The 14,760-nt window shown below is 38.1% G+C and overlaps 1 protein-coding gene across 3 annotated transcripts in view; it reads right to left on the bottom strand.

Annotated features, from left to right (window-relative positions):
- The window catches only part of CEP63 (centrosomal protein 63kDa), a 100,401-nt gene that overhangs the window by 2,938 nt on the left and 82,703 nt on the right, over positions 1 to 14,760 (bottom strand). For 2 of the 3 annotated variants that reach the window (XM_006846595.1, XM_006846594.1), the window contains exons 9-11: positions 12,790 to 12,904; positions 11,494 to 11,691; positions 8,258 to 8,344 (exon numbers count right to left, since the gene is read on the bottom strand). In XM_006846595.1, the coding sequence (XP_006846658.1) occupies positions 8,258 to 8,344; positions 11,494 to 11,691; positions 12,790 to 12,904 (400 nt within the window). Of the gene's footprint in view, positions 1 to 2,456; positions 2,740 to 3,500; positions 3,704 to 8,257; positions 8,345 to 11,493; positions 11,692 to 12,789; positions 12,905 to 14,760 lie in introns of all 3 variants that reach the window. The other variant, XM_006846593.1, reaches the window with a different exon arrangement.

Here is a 14,760-nt window from a genome sequence, read left to right as displayed (position 1 = left end):
CAGTTTGTTGAAAGGTTTCGATATGCATTCCATTAATTCCTGGAGCCTTGTTCTTTTCCAATGTCTTCAGTCAACCCCGGACTTCTTCCTTCAGTACCACTGTCTCTTCATCATATGCTACATCTTGAAATGGTTGAACATCGTCCATGTTTTTTTGGTACCATGACTCTGTGCATCACTTCCGTTTTCTTTTGATGCTTTCTGCATCAGCCAATATTTTGCCTATAGAATCTTTCACTATTGCAGGTCGAAGCTTGAATTTGTTTTCAGTTTTTTCAGCTTGTGAAGTATTAAGTGTGTCTTTCCCTTTTAGTAGTCATTATGACTCTGTCTTCTCAAATTGCCCTTTGAAAATTTATCTTCCATTGTTTTACTTCTTCATTTCTTCCATTTGCTTTAGCATCTTTATGCTGGAGAACAATTTCAGACTCCTTTCTGACATCCATTTTGGTCTTTTCCTTCTTTGTCTTCTTAATGACCTTTTCTTTCTTCCCGTATGATGTTACTACGGTCATCCACAACTTTCTGGTCATTGGTCATTAGAGTCTAACTCTGTTCTTGAGATGCTCTCTAAATTCAGGTGGGATATGTTCAAGGTGATATTTTGGTTCTTGTGAATTTGTTTTAATCTTCTTCAGCTTCAGCCTGAACTTGCATATGTGCAATCAATGGTCTGTTTCACAGTCTGCCCATGGCCTTGTTTTGGCCAATGATATGGAGCTTTTCTACCATCTCTTCCCACAGATGTAGTCAATTTGATTGCTGTGTATGTCATCTGGTGAGGTCCATGTATATAGCTGTCTTTCATGGTGCTTAGAAAAGATATTTGCAATGAAGAAGTCATTGGTCTTGCAAAATTCTATCATGTGATCTCAGCATCGTTTCTATCACCAAGGTCCTATTTTCCAACTACTGATCCTTCCCTCTTTGCTTCCAAGCTTTGTATTACAGTCACCAGTAATGATCAATACATCTTGATTATGTTTCAGACTGAAGAATTCTTCAACATCATCATCCCTGCTTTAAATCTGTTGGTGCGTAAATTTGAATAATAGTGGTATTAACTGGTCTTCCTTGTAGGCGTATGAATATTATCCTATCACAGACAACATTATACTTCAAGATAAATCTTGAATTATTCCTTTTGATGATGAATGCTACACCATTCCTCTTCAGTTTGTCATTCCTGTTATAGTAAACCATATTATTATCAGAGTCGAAATGTCAGATATAGTGCTGGAAGATAAGCCCCTCAGGATGGAAGGCACTCAAAACACGACTGGGGAAGAGTTGCCTCCTGAAAGAAGAGTTTACTGTGTTGATGTGAATGGAGTAAATCTTTTGGGTTCTTCATTTGCTGATAGGGCACAATTCAAAATGAGGAGAAACAGCTATAAACATCCACTAACAATTGGAACATGGAATGTATGAAGTATGAATCTAGGAAAACTGGAAGCTGTCAAATATGAAAATGGAATGTATAAAGATCAATATCCTAGGCATTAGTGAGTTGAAATGGACTGGTATTAGCCATTTTGAATCTGACACTCATATGGTTTATTATGCCAACAGTCTGAGGTTACATGCTAGTGATATTTCTGAAACAAAATGCATACATGGTTACACTAAGTAGAATAAACTATTTACATATTACCACATCAGTGTAATTCATATCTGGTTAGGTTTGGTACCAAACTTAGGGAGAAAGTTTAGTTTTCAGAGCCTTTCAGGATTTCACAATTACAGATAAAGAAGTAAAGGCTTGTATATCCCTTGTTTTCCAAATGAACAACTTTCCATGGACTTATTGCACATTAAAAGGCAGTAGTGCCTATGCCCAGGTATCAGGCAACACATACTTGAAATAGGAAATGAATGGCTCCAGGGCAGCACTTCAGCACCTAAGTAGAAAGCTGGTAAGTTTGCCCTTTGGTTGCAGGAACAAGGGTCCACCCAGGGTCAAAATGTAGGCCTTATGTTCAGTCCCCATCTGGGGGCAACCAAGTTATATTCTGGATACTCTAAATGCACTTCCTCACTCCACTTCTGTCCTCCCCTTTCTCACTGCCTATGCCTCAGGACTCTCCTGGAATCTAAAACAATTTCTTGAACCAAGCACTCTAAGACAAAATTCATCCTCTCTTTGAAAAAAAAAAAAAAAGACAGGAAGAGAAATTCCAGTTAGGGTTAAAGACAAACAAATTCCTCTAAATTATAATTCAGAACTAGGATGTGCTTTGAAAAGGTATTTTGAAAAGTTAAATGTGTCTTCAGAATCAAAACCATAAGGTAGAAATACATGAGAATCATAAAGGGTACTTATAATAGAAAACCAGTAGGAAAATTTGAAAACAAAACTATTATAAATAAATCACCATCTTCCCCTTCAAAAAACAAAACTAAAATCAATAAAATAATAAACACAATACACTAGTAAAATCAGAAAGTTTGCATACCAAAGATAAAAACTCTTCTTGGTCATTCACACTCTCAGACATAATGTCGGAAAAACTGGCATCATTTGCATGTAACACTGAAGGCAAAGAGTCAGTTTTACACAGAAAGTTAGAAGGCATAGAGATGGTGGAGCTGCAAGGGCTGGCTTGAGGACTCAGGGGGCTGAGGGCCCTGGACACAGGCTCTAAGCTATCCGATGCTGGTCCTCTCGAAGGAGACCAAAGGCCTGTTTTGTAGAGCTCAGTCTTTACTCCATTCCGGCTGTGCTGGCCATGGGTTGGCCTGGATAGCAGATTAGAAACAAAACAAACAAAGATTGTAGCAATTTTGCTCTTTTCTAACAGACATGTGCTAGGATGTCCACTGAAAGATAAACTAACAGGCTATCTCATGAGGCTATAATTTACGTCATGAGCAGCCCACTCAGTCTAGGTGTTCTTTCACCCGCCTATCCCATCCCCACTGCCAAGCCCCTGCCCTGGTGACACTAACAGGAGAGCAAGGATGGCATACCAGCTGCCAGGTAATCAAGCATGGCAAGTAATAGAGGGGTGGAAATGCCGCACACAGGGTGCGAATCAAAAGGGGCTGGAGGAGAGGGCGTCAGCAAAGGCTCTGGGTAGGAAAACATGCAGGCCATACAGTAAGAGCTGGGCTCAAGCCAGGGGTTTTTCATGGACTGCTTACTTCTTAGGATAGTAGTCTACAATTAATTGAACAAAAGTACAAAAGGAGCTTTTTATAAAAAGCCAAATTTTACTTCTTCTGGGGCAAGTATTGGGGGGGGGGGGAACGGAGGGGAGGGGAGGTGCATGAAAAGGTTCAGGGGGATGAAGGTATTTTTAGGACCTAGTATAAAAATCCACTTTATGAAACTGCTGGTTAATCCCCTCACCCAGTTTTACAACCTTTTCAAGCTGTACTTCTACATCCTGTACATCACAATTAAACATAGAGTCCTTTCATAAGGATTCAATTTCTATGAGAAATGAGACCTGCACTTCAGTGATACACATTTTAAATTAACTTTTAAGAAATTTTACTTGAACTCTGTATTCTTGAACTCAGCTCTGCCGTGTGTCGCTTTAAAGTTCCTGTCATTTTTGGGGAGGCACATCTGAGTGGAAACCTGCAGTTTAGATTTGGTATCCATCAACTCTTTCTGTAGTTGTTGATTTTCAGACACTAATTTATTTAATGACTCAATATAATTCTCCTGGAGCTCTGCTAGAGAGATCTCTTTTGCCTAATAAAAAAGAATACTAGAGTCACTTCATTTGCACAAGAATACTTGTGATCTGTGATAAGGCTGGCAGAAAATGCATCATTATTACTTTTTTATAGTTGTACCTGTACTCACAACACCGAACAACAATAGTTTATATCGACGGCTTTACCTCAGAAAAAGTGAAGATTCATTTTCAGTCCTCTACAAACTAACAGACAAATGACAGACAAGAGAACAAGGGCTCTGCTTCTGACAGAAATCCAGAGTGGAGAATTAGAAGCACAGTGGGCTTCCCTAATGTACCAATGCCTAAAGAAGTGGAGGAAGGATAGGACCAGGATGGAGGAAAGCTACAAGTGAGAATAAGAAACAGAAAAAAGAAAATAGCAGGCATGGGTTCTTCTTCAGACAGTAGGTTGAATAGTCCAGAAAAATGGAAGAAAACAAAGACATCTAATCAGGGAAAGGAATTCAACAGAGGTTCCGGAAAAGGAATGTTGGCTGGCAGAGAAGTCTTTCAAACAAATATTCTCTAGTCTTAAACACATTTACATAACTGTAGTATCTACCTTTGTATGTGGAATCAATTAGGACAAGCTAAAGCAGCATTCAATTATATGGTCTGCAAGGAGTGGCTGGTGGGTTTCAACTGCCGACCCTACAGTTAGCAGTCCAGTGCCTATCCTACAGTGCCTCACTAAGACTTCATCATAAATCGTACTGCTCATCAATTCTAAGTGTTCCCTGGTAATGCAGTATCTGAAAAAAGAAAGACAGTCTGGACCATTTTTTTTTTCCTAATGACTAAATATTTTCATTAACAGTCTGAAAAATTATGGAAACTTTCTTTAGAGTTGGTTATCATGTTTAATTTGTATTTTTTCTGTAAAGAATCTTACGATAATCTGGTCAAGACTGGTTTGACAAACAGAATTTGTCTACAAAAACACAAACTTTAAAAATACAAAAATCTTTTTACTTTTAAAACACAAAATCTTTCAACATGTTGTCAGTGGTAGATAAAACCTCAAAGAAAACATTTGCAGAACATATGAATAAAACTGCAAATTACTGTCAGATTTTTAACTGTGGTGAATATTTTATCAGAACTATTGCTTTGACTATTAAAATAATTAGATATGTATTAGAATAGATTCCTAAGACAAGCATTCATTCATAAAAGTGAATCTACTTATCATGGCGGCAAAACGCAAAAGGGCACTTTCTAAAAATTTATTCTTAATAACACATGTAACACATTCACATTGTGTGTAAACTCAAAATCAAAGAAGCTTAAACTACTGAGAGGATCATCACCAGGCAGAATGTGATGCCTAATGCTATTATATACTTAAAATATAAGATAACGCTGCCTTTGTCAGACATCTTTTAAATGTTTATTAGTTTATTAACAACAATTACAGAAAAATTAATGTGAAAGATGACATGAAAATTTAATAGCAAGCACACACCTAGCTGTGACAGCATTGCCACTGACGAAAGGCGGTTTCAGGAGAAAGTAAACTGAGTAGAATCTCGGGCCATAGTCTGGCTTAGGCTTCCCTAAGAGTTCCCAACTCTTAAATATGAACAGGTAACCACTGGACAAGACAAGAGTCTCTCAATCATCTTGGACCTTTGGAAGATCCTGTCATGTAAGTCAGGTTGCTTCTTGATTATCTCTAATATGGTGCTGTAGGAAAAGCACTGGACGGCAAGGTCAGTGGTTCAAATTCACCATCTGCTCCTCAGACACCCTATACAGTCACTATGAGTTGAAACTGACTCCATGGCACTTAACAACAACAAACTTAGTACTTATGGCACTATAGGATAAACAATGGGCTGCTAACTGCAAGGTCGGCAGTTCAAACCCATCAGACGCTCCTTGGAAACTCTATTCAGGATTGTTATGAGTCAGAAGCAACTCCACAGCTTATAGGCGCATGGATATTATCCTATCACAGATAACACTGTACTTCAAGATAGACTTTGAAATGTTCTTTTTGACAATGAATGCGACATCATTCCCTGGAGAAGGTCATCATGCTTGGTAAAGTGAAGAATCAGCAAAAAAGATAAAGACCCCCAACTAGATGGATTGGCACAGTGACAGCAACAATGGGCACAATTGTTAACAGTTGTGAGGATGATGCAGGACTGAAAAGTGTTTCATTCTGGTGAGTGTAAGATCGCTATGAGTTCCAACTCAATGGTGGCCCCTAACAATAACTTCATAGTGGGAGCACAGTCACTCTGTACTATAAACACTGCACTACAAACCACAAGGTTGACGGTTCAAGTCTACTAGCTGCTTCGTGGTGGACAGATGAAGCTTTCTGCTCCTTCAAAGATGTATAGGCTCACTATGAGTCAGTAAGGACTCAGCAGCAGTTACCAACAACAATTTAGTACTGGCTTTCTCAGGGTATATAGAGAAAGCCATTTGTTACCAAGCCATCCGTTTCCACCTAACAAAATGCTTAGCTCTTATCTTCTCTGTTTTCCCCATCCCTGTGGGTTTATGCTTAAAATAAATCCTTCATTATAGTTCTAGAAGAATTAAGAGAGGGAGCAAGATGAGATGTGCAGTTACATCTGCCATCTTAAGTGACAGTGTACCATTTCACAGTACAGTATTGTTGTTGTTAAGTGCTGTCGAGTCAGTTCCCACCCATAGCTCACAGTATAGAAAGCCACAAATTAACCATTCCTCTATAGATGAACATTTAGCTTGTTTCAAACTTTTGGATGTTACAAACAATATTGCAAAGATCATTTCTTATGCTTGCTCATATAGAATGGGTTCTTTGTGAATGCAAACTATATGACCTTTCTGGAGAACTACTTAGCAATGGCTAACACAATCAAAAATGCATACGATCCAGGAGAGATATATGTATTTAGTATACAATGTACAACTGTCATTGTATACTATTCATATTATTGGCCCATTTTTCTACTGGATTATCTTTTTTCTTATCTTAGTAGGAAATAGTCATATACTCTTATAAAAGTACTAAACTTTTATCTGTTTATAGAAATAATCTATTTGTCTTTTTAAAAAAATAGATCTTTTGCCATTCAAAAATTCTTAAAAATTTGTAAAATTTTTTGTATTGTAAAATGTTTTAGGCCTTCTTCTGTGTTTTCTCTCATGGCTGGAAGACTTTTCTTGCCAAAAGATTATAAAAATAGTTCTCCATATTTTTTTCTAGTTGAAATAAAGTATTCATCTAGTCTCAAATTTCCTTCCATCCCAGCATCCATAATTGAAATTGTGAGCTAATTTTAGAACTAATTGGGGTTACTTTTTGAAGGCACACAATCTCTGGAAGTACAGAAAAAAATAATTTTACAATTTTGGGGTACTTGACCTATAATCAAAAGATACGCTGGATTTTTTTTTTTTAATTATGAGAATTTCATAGTAAAATGGTAGCTCTCTAACTCAATGCTAGCTAATCATGTTCCATCTGGTTTCCTAGGAGCTAGTCTGCATTTCTTTTCCTATTAGATTACTCTAAGTCTTTTAAAGGCAGGAATCTTATTTTATTCATCCTGTGTCTGTTGTACTGCCTACCACAATGCTTTGAATATAAAAGGGTCTAAGTTAATATTGGGGAGTCCAAGTGTGGTGCTGGAGTACTGGTGTGGCACTGTGGGTTAATGTGCTGTACTGAAAAGTCAGTTTGAATTGCAAAGTCACTCCATGGAAACCCTATAAAGGGTCCCTATAAGTTGGAACTGACTGGATGACATTTAACAACAACAACAAAAACAACAGTGTGGCGTTACAGGATAATGCACTAGACCACAAAGCCGATAGTTTAAACTCACCAGCAGCTCCTTGGAAGCTCTATACAGGGTTCCTATGAGTAGGAAATGACTTGATGTAACTTAAAACAAGAAATTAATTTTTGATTCAATTAATTATATTTTGTAGAAATTTAAGAAAAGCACAGTTATTTTAAAGTTTATTATACCTCCAAATGAAAAGCTTTCATGAAAAATAAAACCATCATTATAATATGACTATTAAAAGAAATATCAAGTCAATAATAATAACTACAATAATGACCTCATGTTAACTAATTATATCTGCAAGGACGCTATTTTCAAATAAGGTCACAGCCACTGTAATAGCAGTAGGACTTGAACATATCTTCAGCTGTTGTTGGGGGGACAAAAATCAACCCTAACAGCTAGCTAGCTGAAAGGTATACAATAACAACAACAACAGCAGCTGCTGCACCGCCTAGCCTTTATCACACACTCAATGAGGGGCAGGCACTGTGCCAAGTCCTTTACACACATTCTCTGGACTCAGAACACACACTGTCCCTGTATTGGATCACATACATAACCTGACAAATGCCTTCCAACTGCTGGAGTGGAGAGGCTTCCTTGTTTAATGTTCAGCATTGCCTTGACTTCCTTTCATTTGAGAAAGGGTCTGTAAAAAAGTCCTGCCACTGGTTTGATCTTACCTCTTTCTTTGAAATATCAGTATTTACAAATTGACTTTTAAAGGCTTAGACAGTAGAAAAATGTATGTTTCTCTTTACATACCTCATGTAAACCCAATTCCAATTTCGTTACTGTTTCAGAAAGATGATGATTTTCTAACTTGAGTGACTCCAGCTGATCCAAAACTTCCTGAAAAGGAAAAGACCACAAAGAACACATAAACAAATAAATCAAATGCATTCGTACAGAAATGGAAACAAAAAAATGCTGCCAAGGTAAGCTAACATGCAGGTGATTCCAATATCTAAGATGACAAATCAGGTCAGGAAGGGGCAATGCTTCCATCCACAGGTAAACCCCTCACCACTCTCCTGCATCACCCTCTTTGTAACTAGCCTTCTACCTCCAGCATCAGGTGGAGGTGTGCTCCTTTCACAGAACAAGAACCAATTTTCCATTCCTAGTCTCCTCAGATTTTCTACTTGAGCATTCCTGCTTGAAAGGCTCCTCCTTCCCACTTTCTAAGAGAACACTATCTAGTTCCCTGGTCCCCCCACTTCGCTGCTACTTCTCAGTCCCATCTCCACACATTTATTCTCCTGAATGAGTAGTATCCCTAATTTGCTCTAAGTTTCTGCTCTTTATATTCTATACTTTCTCAGGGAGTTTCAAATACCAACTTTATGCAAGGATTTTCACAGCCAAATATCTAACACCTTGATTTTAATCTTAACCTGAGGCCTTCTGTGGAACACATGATTAGATGTCTCCATATGAAAATCCAGCCTTTAACGTAAACCAAATGTGCCATACCTTGTGGTGCTGTAGGATCCGCACTGGACTTCTAACTGCAAGGTCTGCAGTTCAAAGCCACCAGCTGCTTTTCAGAAATCCTGTATAGGGTCACTATGAGTTGGAAACAACTCAAGAGCACTTAACAACAAGTCTATCAGCTTTCCGGTTTTGTGTCCCATACATACTGTAATGGGTTGGTTTGTGTCCTCAAAAATATATATGTTCAAGTCCTACTCTCTGATACCTGTGAATGTGACCTTATTTGGAAACAGCGTCTTTCAGGTGTAATTAGTTAATGAGAAACATTACTGGAATAGAGTGGACCCTAATCCAACATGATTTGTATCTTCATACATAGGGAGTGGGGCCATGTAAAGATAAAGACAGAGGTTGGACTTATGTTGCCACAAACAAGGAATGCCTAGAGCTACCAACAGCTGGAAGAGACCAGGGAGGGCATTCCCCTCCGGTCTTAAGGGAAAGAAAAGTCCTAATGACACCCTGAATTCAGAGTTCTAGCCTTCACAATTGTGAGACAATAAATTTCTTGTTGTTTTAAAATCACATAATGGACTTGCTACCAGAAGAACAAATAAATCTGTCATGGAAGAGGTACGGTCAGAATGCTTCTTAGAAGCCAGGATAGCAAGACTTCATCTTTCATACTTTGGACATGTTATCAAGAGGGACCAGTGAAAAAAGACATCATGCTTGGTAAAGTGGACAGTCAGTAAAAGCACAAAAAAAACAAAAAAGGAAGATCCCCAATGAAATGGATTGTCACCATGGCAGCAGCAATAGGCTCAAATGTAACAACTGTGAGGACGGCGCAGGAGTGGTGAGTTGTTTCTTTCTGTTGTGTACAGGGTTGCTATGAGTTGGAACTAACTTGAAAGCACCTAACAACAACAATGGCTTTGTAAACAACAGATATTTATTAGACTCTAATGACTGAAGACTTGGTACAGTGCTGTAGGATATGTACAAGAATGATAACTAAAAGGTTCAAACTCACCAGCCGCTCTTCAGAAACCCTACACAGGGTGGCTATGAGTTGAAATCGACTCAATGGCACTTAACAACAACGACAGAAGGGTTATGGGATGACATCAAGAACATCATACATGAGGAAAGCAAAAAGTCATTAAAAAGACAGGAAAGAAAGAAAAGACCAAAATGGCTACCAGGAGAAAATCTAAGACATAGCATGCTCTTGATTTTAGATAGAGAAGATAGAGATTTTAGATAGAGAAGCTAAAGCAACTACAAGAAATGAGCAAGTAAAGAGCTGAACAAAAAAATTCAAAGGGGAGCACAGAAGACAAAGTCAAGTGTTATAATGAAACATGCAAAGACCTGGAATCATAAAACCAAAATCAAAGAACACATACAGCATTTCTCAAGCTGAAAAGAACTGAAGAAAACATTCAAGCCTCGACTTACACTATGGAAGGATTCTATGTAGTCCTGGTGTGGCACTACGGATATAATAAAGCACTGGATTCAGTCTGAGACACAAGGTTGGGGATTCAAACTCACCAGCAGCTCCTTAAAAACCCCCACAGGGTCACTAACAGTTGGAACCAACTCAACAGCACTTAACAACAACAAAGTGGTACTTTGAATATTCTTCTCCATCACCATAATTCAAATGCTTCAATTCCACAGTCATGTTGTTAGGAGGGACCATTCCCTGAAGAAGGACATCATGCTTGGAAAAGTGGAAGGTTAGAGATAAAGAGCAAGACCCCCCAATGAGATGACGTGACACAGTGGCAACAGCATAACAATTGTGAGGACCGCACAAGACCAGAAAGTGCAGTGTTCCTTTGTGCACAGGGTTGCTGCGAGTTGGAACCGACTTGACAGCACCTTAAAAAAAGCCCTAAAATTTGTTGTAATGATGGCAGCCCTAGGAAGCTGAGGAGTCCTGGTGTGGCGCTGTGGTTAATGCGCTGGACTGAAAAATTGGTTTGAACCACAAGGCCGGCAGTTCAAGCTCACCAGCTGTTCTTCAGAAACCCTTGGCAGGGTCACCTTGGGTCCGAATTGACTCTAGGGCACTTAACAACAACAACAGGAAGCTAATACATAAACTCATTATCATCCCTTCAAGCTTGTTCCCTATCTTTTCCTTATTCCATGAAAGAGCATTACTTTCCACTTAGTTGCCTAAGCAGAATTCTGCATGACATCTTTCCTTAACTCTTCCTTTCCCTTCCCCGTACAATGAAATACAAAGTCTAGTCAATTTTATCCACCACAGGCCTCTAGAATGCACCAGCTTCCCATTATTTCCCCTGCCCACTGCTCAGGCCACTGTCTTACTGCTGTCTCACATCGCCGTGGTCTCTCTGACTCCTTGGCTTGCCCTCCAAACTATCACCATGGAGACCTTTCACTCTTGCTGAAAGCCATTCTCTTTCAGCCCCAAATGGTATCTAATAAAAAGTTTACTGTGCTAAGTATTATGAAAATTATATCGTTAATAAATTCAAGCTTCAAAAATAAACTTCAAATCAGAAGTTTTTGTTCAGCTTCACCTTGTGCTCTATTGCTTTTTCTTCTGCCTTCTGTATCTCTGCTTGGAGTCGCTTTTCCATGTCTAAGGAAGAACCTTTGGTGGAAGCAATTGTGATGTCTCGTTGATGCAACTCCCTAGTTAGCTGGGCGATTTCCATCTTCATTCCTTCTAGTGCAGAACTGTAAGTCTGCTCAGCCTGTAAAATCTGTTCTTTCAACTACAAAGAAATAGAAAGGAAAGCGACAAAACTGAAGAGAAAGTGTTTACATAGAAAGCACAGTAGTCGCTAAATAAAAACTTTACCTCAAGATATAAAAATTTTCAATTAAATCTGCAGAAAATTTGCAATTTATCACATTGTGTCTGTACTGAAGGTTGTATGGTTATATATATACAATCACATCATTAGCTCCCAAGACAGGGAGAGATGAGTAATTCAAAGGCTGGGACCAGTAAGTATTAAAGCCTATGTATACTTGATTACAAGACAGCACCTGTAGCCATCCTTCTTTCTTTAGTTGCAAACATAAAACTTTCACTTATATGATTTCCTGGTCCACAGTAGATAATCAACAAATAGAAAGATAAGACGAAGAAAAGGGTTATAAGTAATCTGAAAGGTGTAATAAAAAAAAAAAACACAAGTCAGTAGAGCATCTCAGGTCCACCAATGTGTAGCAACAAGCAGCTCTACATACCTCTATAAGCAATGAGGATTTAACTACATATACCATAAAAGGAAAGCATATCCATAACCAATTTAAGACAACAAAATATTAAATGAAGGATACGTAGCTTAGAAAGCTTTTCATCAGAAAATATTTACAATAAAGTTTGAGAGTTCAATTATCTTGAAAATATGTATATGGCCTCTCTAGGGATCTCTCCTACTTCAGACATACTGTCAGGAGGGACCAGTCACTGGAGAAGGATATCATGTTTGGTAAGGTGGAGGGTCAGAGACAAATAGGAAGACCCCCAGAGAGATGGATTGGCAAAGTGGCAGTATCAATGGGCTCAAGCGTGGCAACAATTGTGAGGTTGGCCCAGGACCAAGCAGTGTTTCGTTCTGCTGTGCATAGGGTCGCTATGAGTCAGTACTGACTCGATGGCACCTAACAACAACAACAACAGGGATGTCAAAGAAGTAGGCATTTTCCCTAAGCTCATTACAACTGCTCTTCTACTTCTGAATATCAAGTGTTCCTTTGGACTACATTTTTCTCTCATTGTAAATAACCCCTAAAAGGTATCAACATATAGCCATGTCCACAAATACATGTAGTTTTATAATCCCAGGCCTGGAGGTTTTTACTTTCTTAATCTCTGCTCTGTACTCATGGTTATGTCCTTCCAACTTCTTCATTTCTTCATATTTTTCCATTAGTTCTTGACTCAGTTGTTTACATGTAGCACTCACAGATTCCAAGCTATAGGGGAAAAATAAGATCACATATTTAAAACAAAATAAAAACTTTAAAGCCCATAAATTAGATGATCTAACTTACGCCCTCTCTCTTGATGTTCAGGAAATTTCTACCAATAACTTAAACAGCACCCCACATACCAAATTAAGACTTATTTCTAAATTCCTTATCATTTGTTGTTGTTGTTGTTGTTGTCATGTGCAATGGAGTCGGTTCCAACTCAAAGTGACCCTGGGAGGGAACTAAATCCAGCTCAGACTTTTAGATTTTCTTTTGCCTTCTGAATTTTTGAATACTCTTTCCTCTGGTTTAAAATTTAACTGGTTACAAAATTCTAAAGATTACAGAAACATAGCTAATGTTCTTAATAATCATCTGGATTAATTTATCAACATAGTCAGCTTACCAGATAAGCCACCATTCAAAAATGCCATCCTTGTAATACAATAACACAAAAACAATTAAAGTTCACCCATTTGCTGTTTTCAATCTGAACAATACAAAGAACTTATCTAAAGGGTTCCTTTTCCTCTTGTCTTTAAAAAAAAAAAATAATTAAGTCACTGTCTTATTACAGAACACTGGTATTTTGATCCAGTTTTTCTAGTATTACCTATTTCTAAAATTCCAAGAATCTTCATCTTTTTAGTACTTACTAAGGGTTTATAATATACCAAACACTGAGCTAGAAATACTGTCCTACCTAAAGATGTGGAAACAAAAGCTTATACGGTAGTCAAGGTAGCACTGTAAATCAGAAACAAGAGTCAAATCTTCAGATTGGAATGTTACTAAAGTTCACCCTAAAACCCATATGAAATTTCAAGGTATCCTGAATAGTGAAAATAATCTTGACAAAAAGAACCAAGCTGAAGGACTCATATTTACCCATTTCAAAACTCAATAAAGTAATAGCATCCAAAATACTATGGTACTCATATTAAAACAGAAATTTAGATCAATGACACAGAGTTGAAGGCCCAGAAAGAAACCTATACATCTAGACTGAAATGAGTTTCAACAAGGATGCCAAGCTCATTCAATAAGGAAAAGTTTCTTTCCCAAATTGTGCTGGGAAAACAGGATATCCATGTGCAAAAGAATGCAGTAGGACCCTTGCCAATCACTCTATACAAAAAGTAACTCAAAATGAATTAAATAACTAAATTAAGGGTTAGAACTATAAAAACTCTTTAAAAAAACCAACAACAAAGGGGTAAATTACCATGACCTTGGATTTGGCAACAGTTTAACATGATCTCCAAAGCAGAGAAAATTTCGATAGATTGGACTTTACCAAAATGTAAAACTTCTGTGTATCAAAGGACATTATCAAGAAAGTAAAAAGAACACCCACAGAATTAAAGAAAGTATAAGTTATATATCTGATAAGGGTTTAACATTTAGAATATACAAAGGGGCTTCAAAAAGTTTGTGGAAAAATGGAATTAAAAGATAGTGGAATTTTCCCATGAACTTTGTGAAGGTCCCTCATATAAAGAACTCCTATAATTAAAAAAAAAAAAGGCAAAAATCCAGATTCAAAAAAGGACAGAGGAGAACAAACAAGATGGCGGATCGGGTGGACATGTAGTAAAGAACTCCGCCAGCAACAACAGAGAATACCAGAACAAGCAAGTTCAGGGGATGGTCCCAGAACTCTAAACCACATATAAAGGAATACTTCAACAGTTGGAAGGCTTACAGCTGGGGGAATTTGTGGCAGAAGCAAGAAATCTATTGCTTTCTAGTCTGGGACGCTCGGCTGATCCAGGAGCCTCCATCTTGGGTGAGACCAAGCGGGGGAAGGATCGGAGCGGCCACAGACGCCTGGCAGAACCACAGAGATAAAGGTGTGG

Source organism: Chrysochloris asiatica, unplaced genomic scaffold (assembly GCF_000296735.1).
Source record: "Chrysochloris asiatica unplaced genomic scaffold, ChrAsi1.0 scaffold00028, whole genome shotgun sequence".
NCBI classification, from domain to species: Eukaryota; Metazoa; Chordata; class Mammalia; order Afrosoricida; family Chrysochloridae; genus Chrysochloris; species Chrysochloris asiatica.
This window is presented reverse-complemented; position numbering and strand designations above follow the sequence as displayed.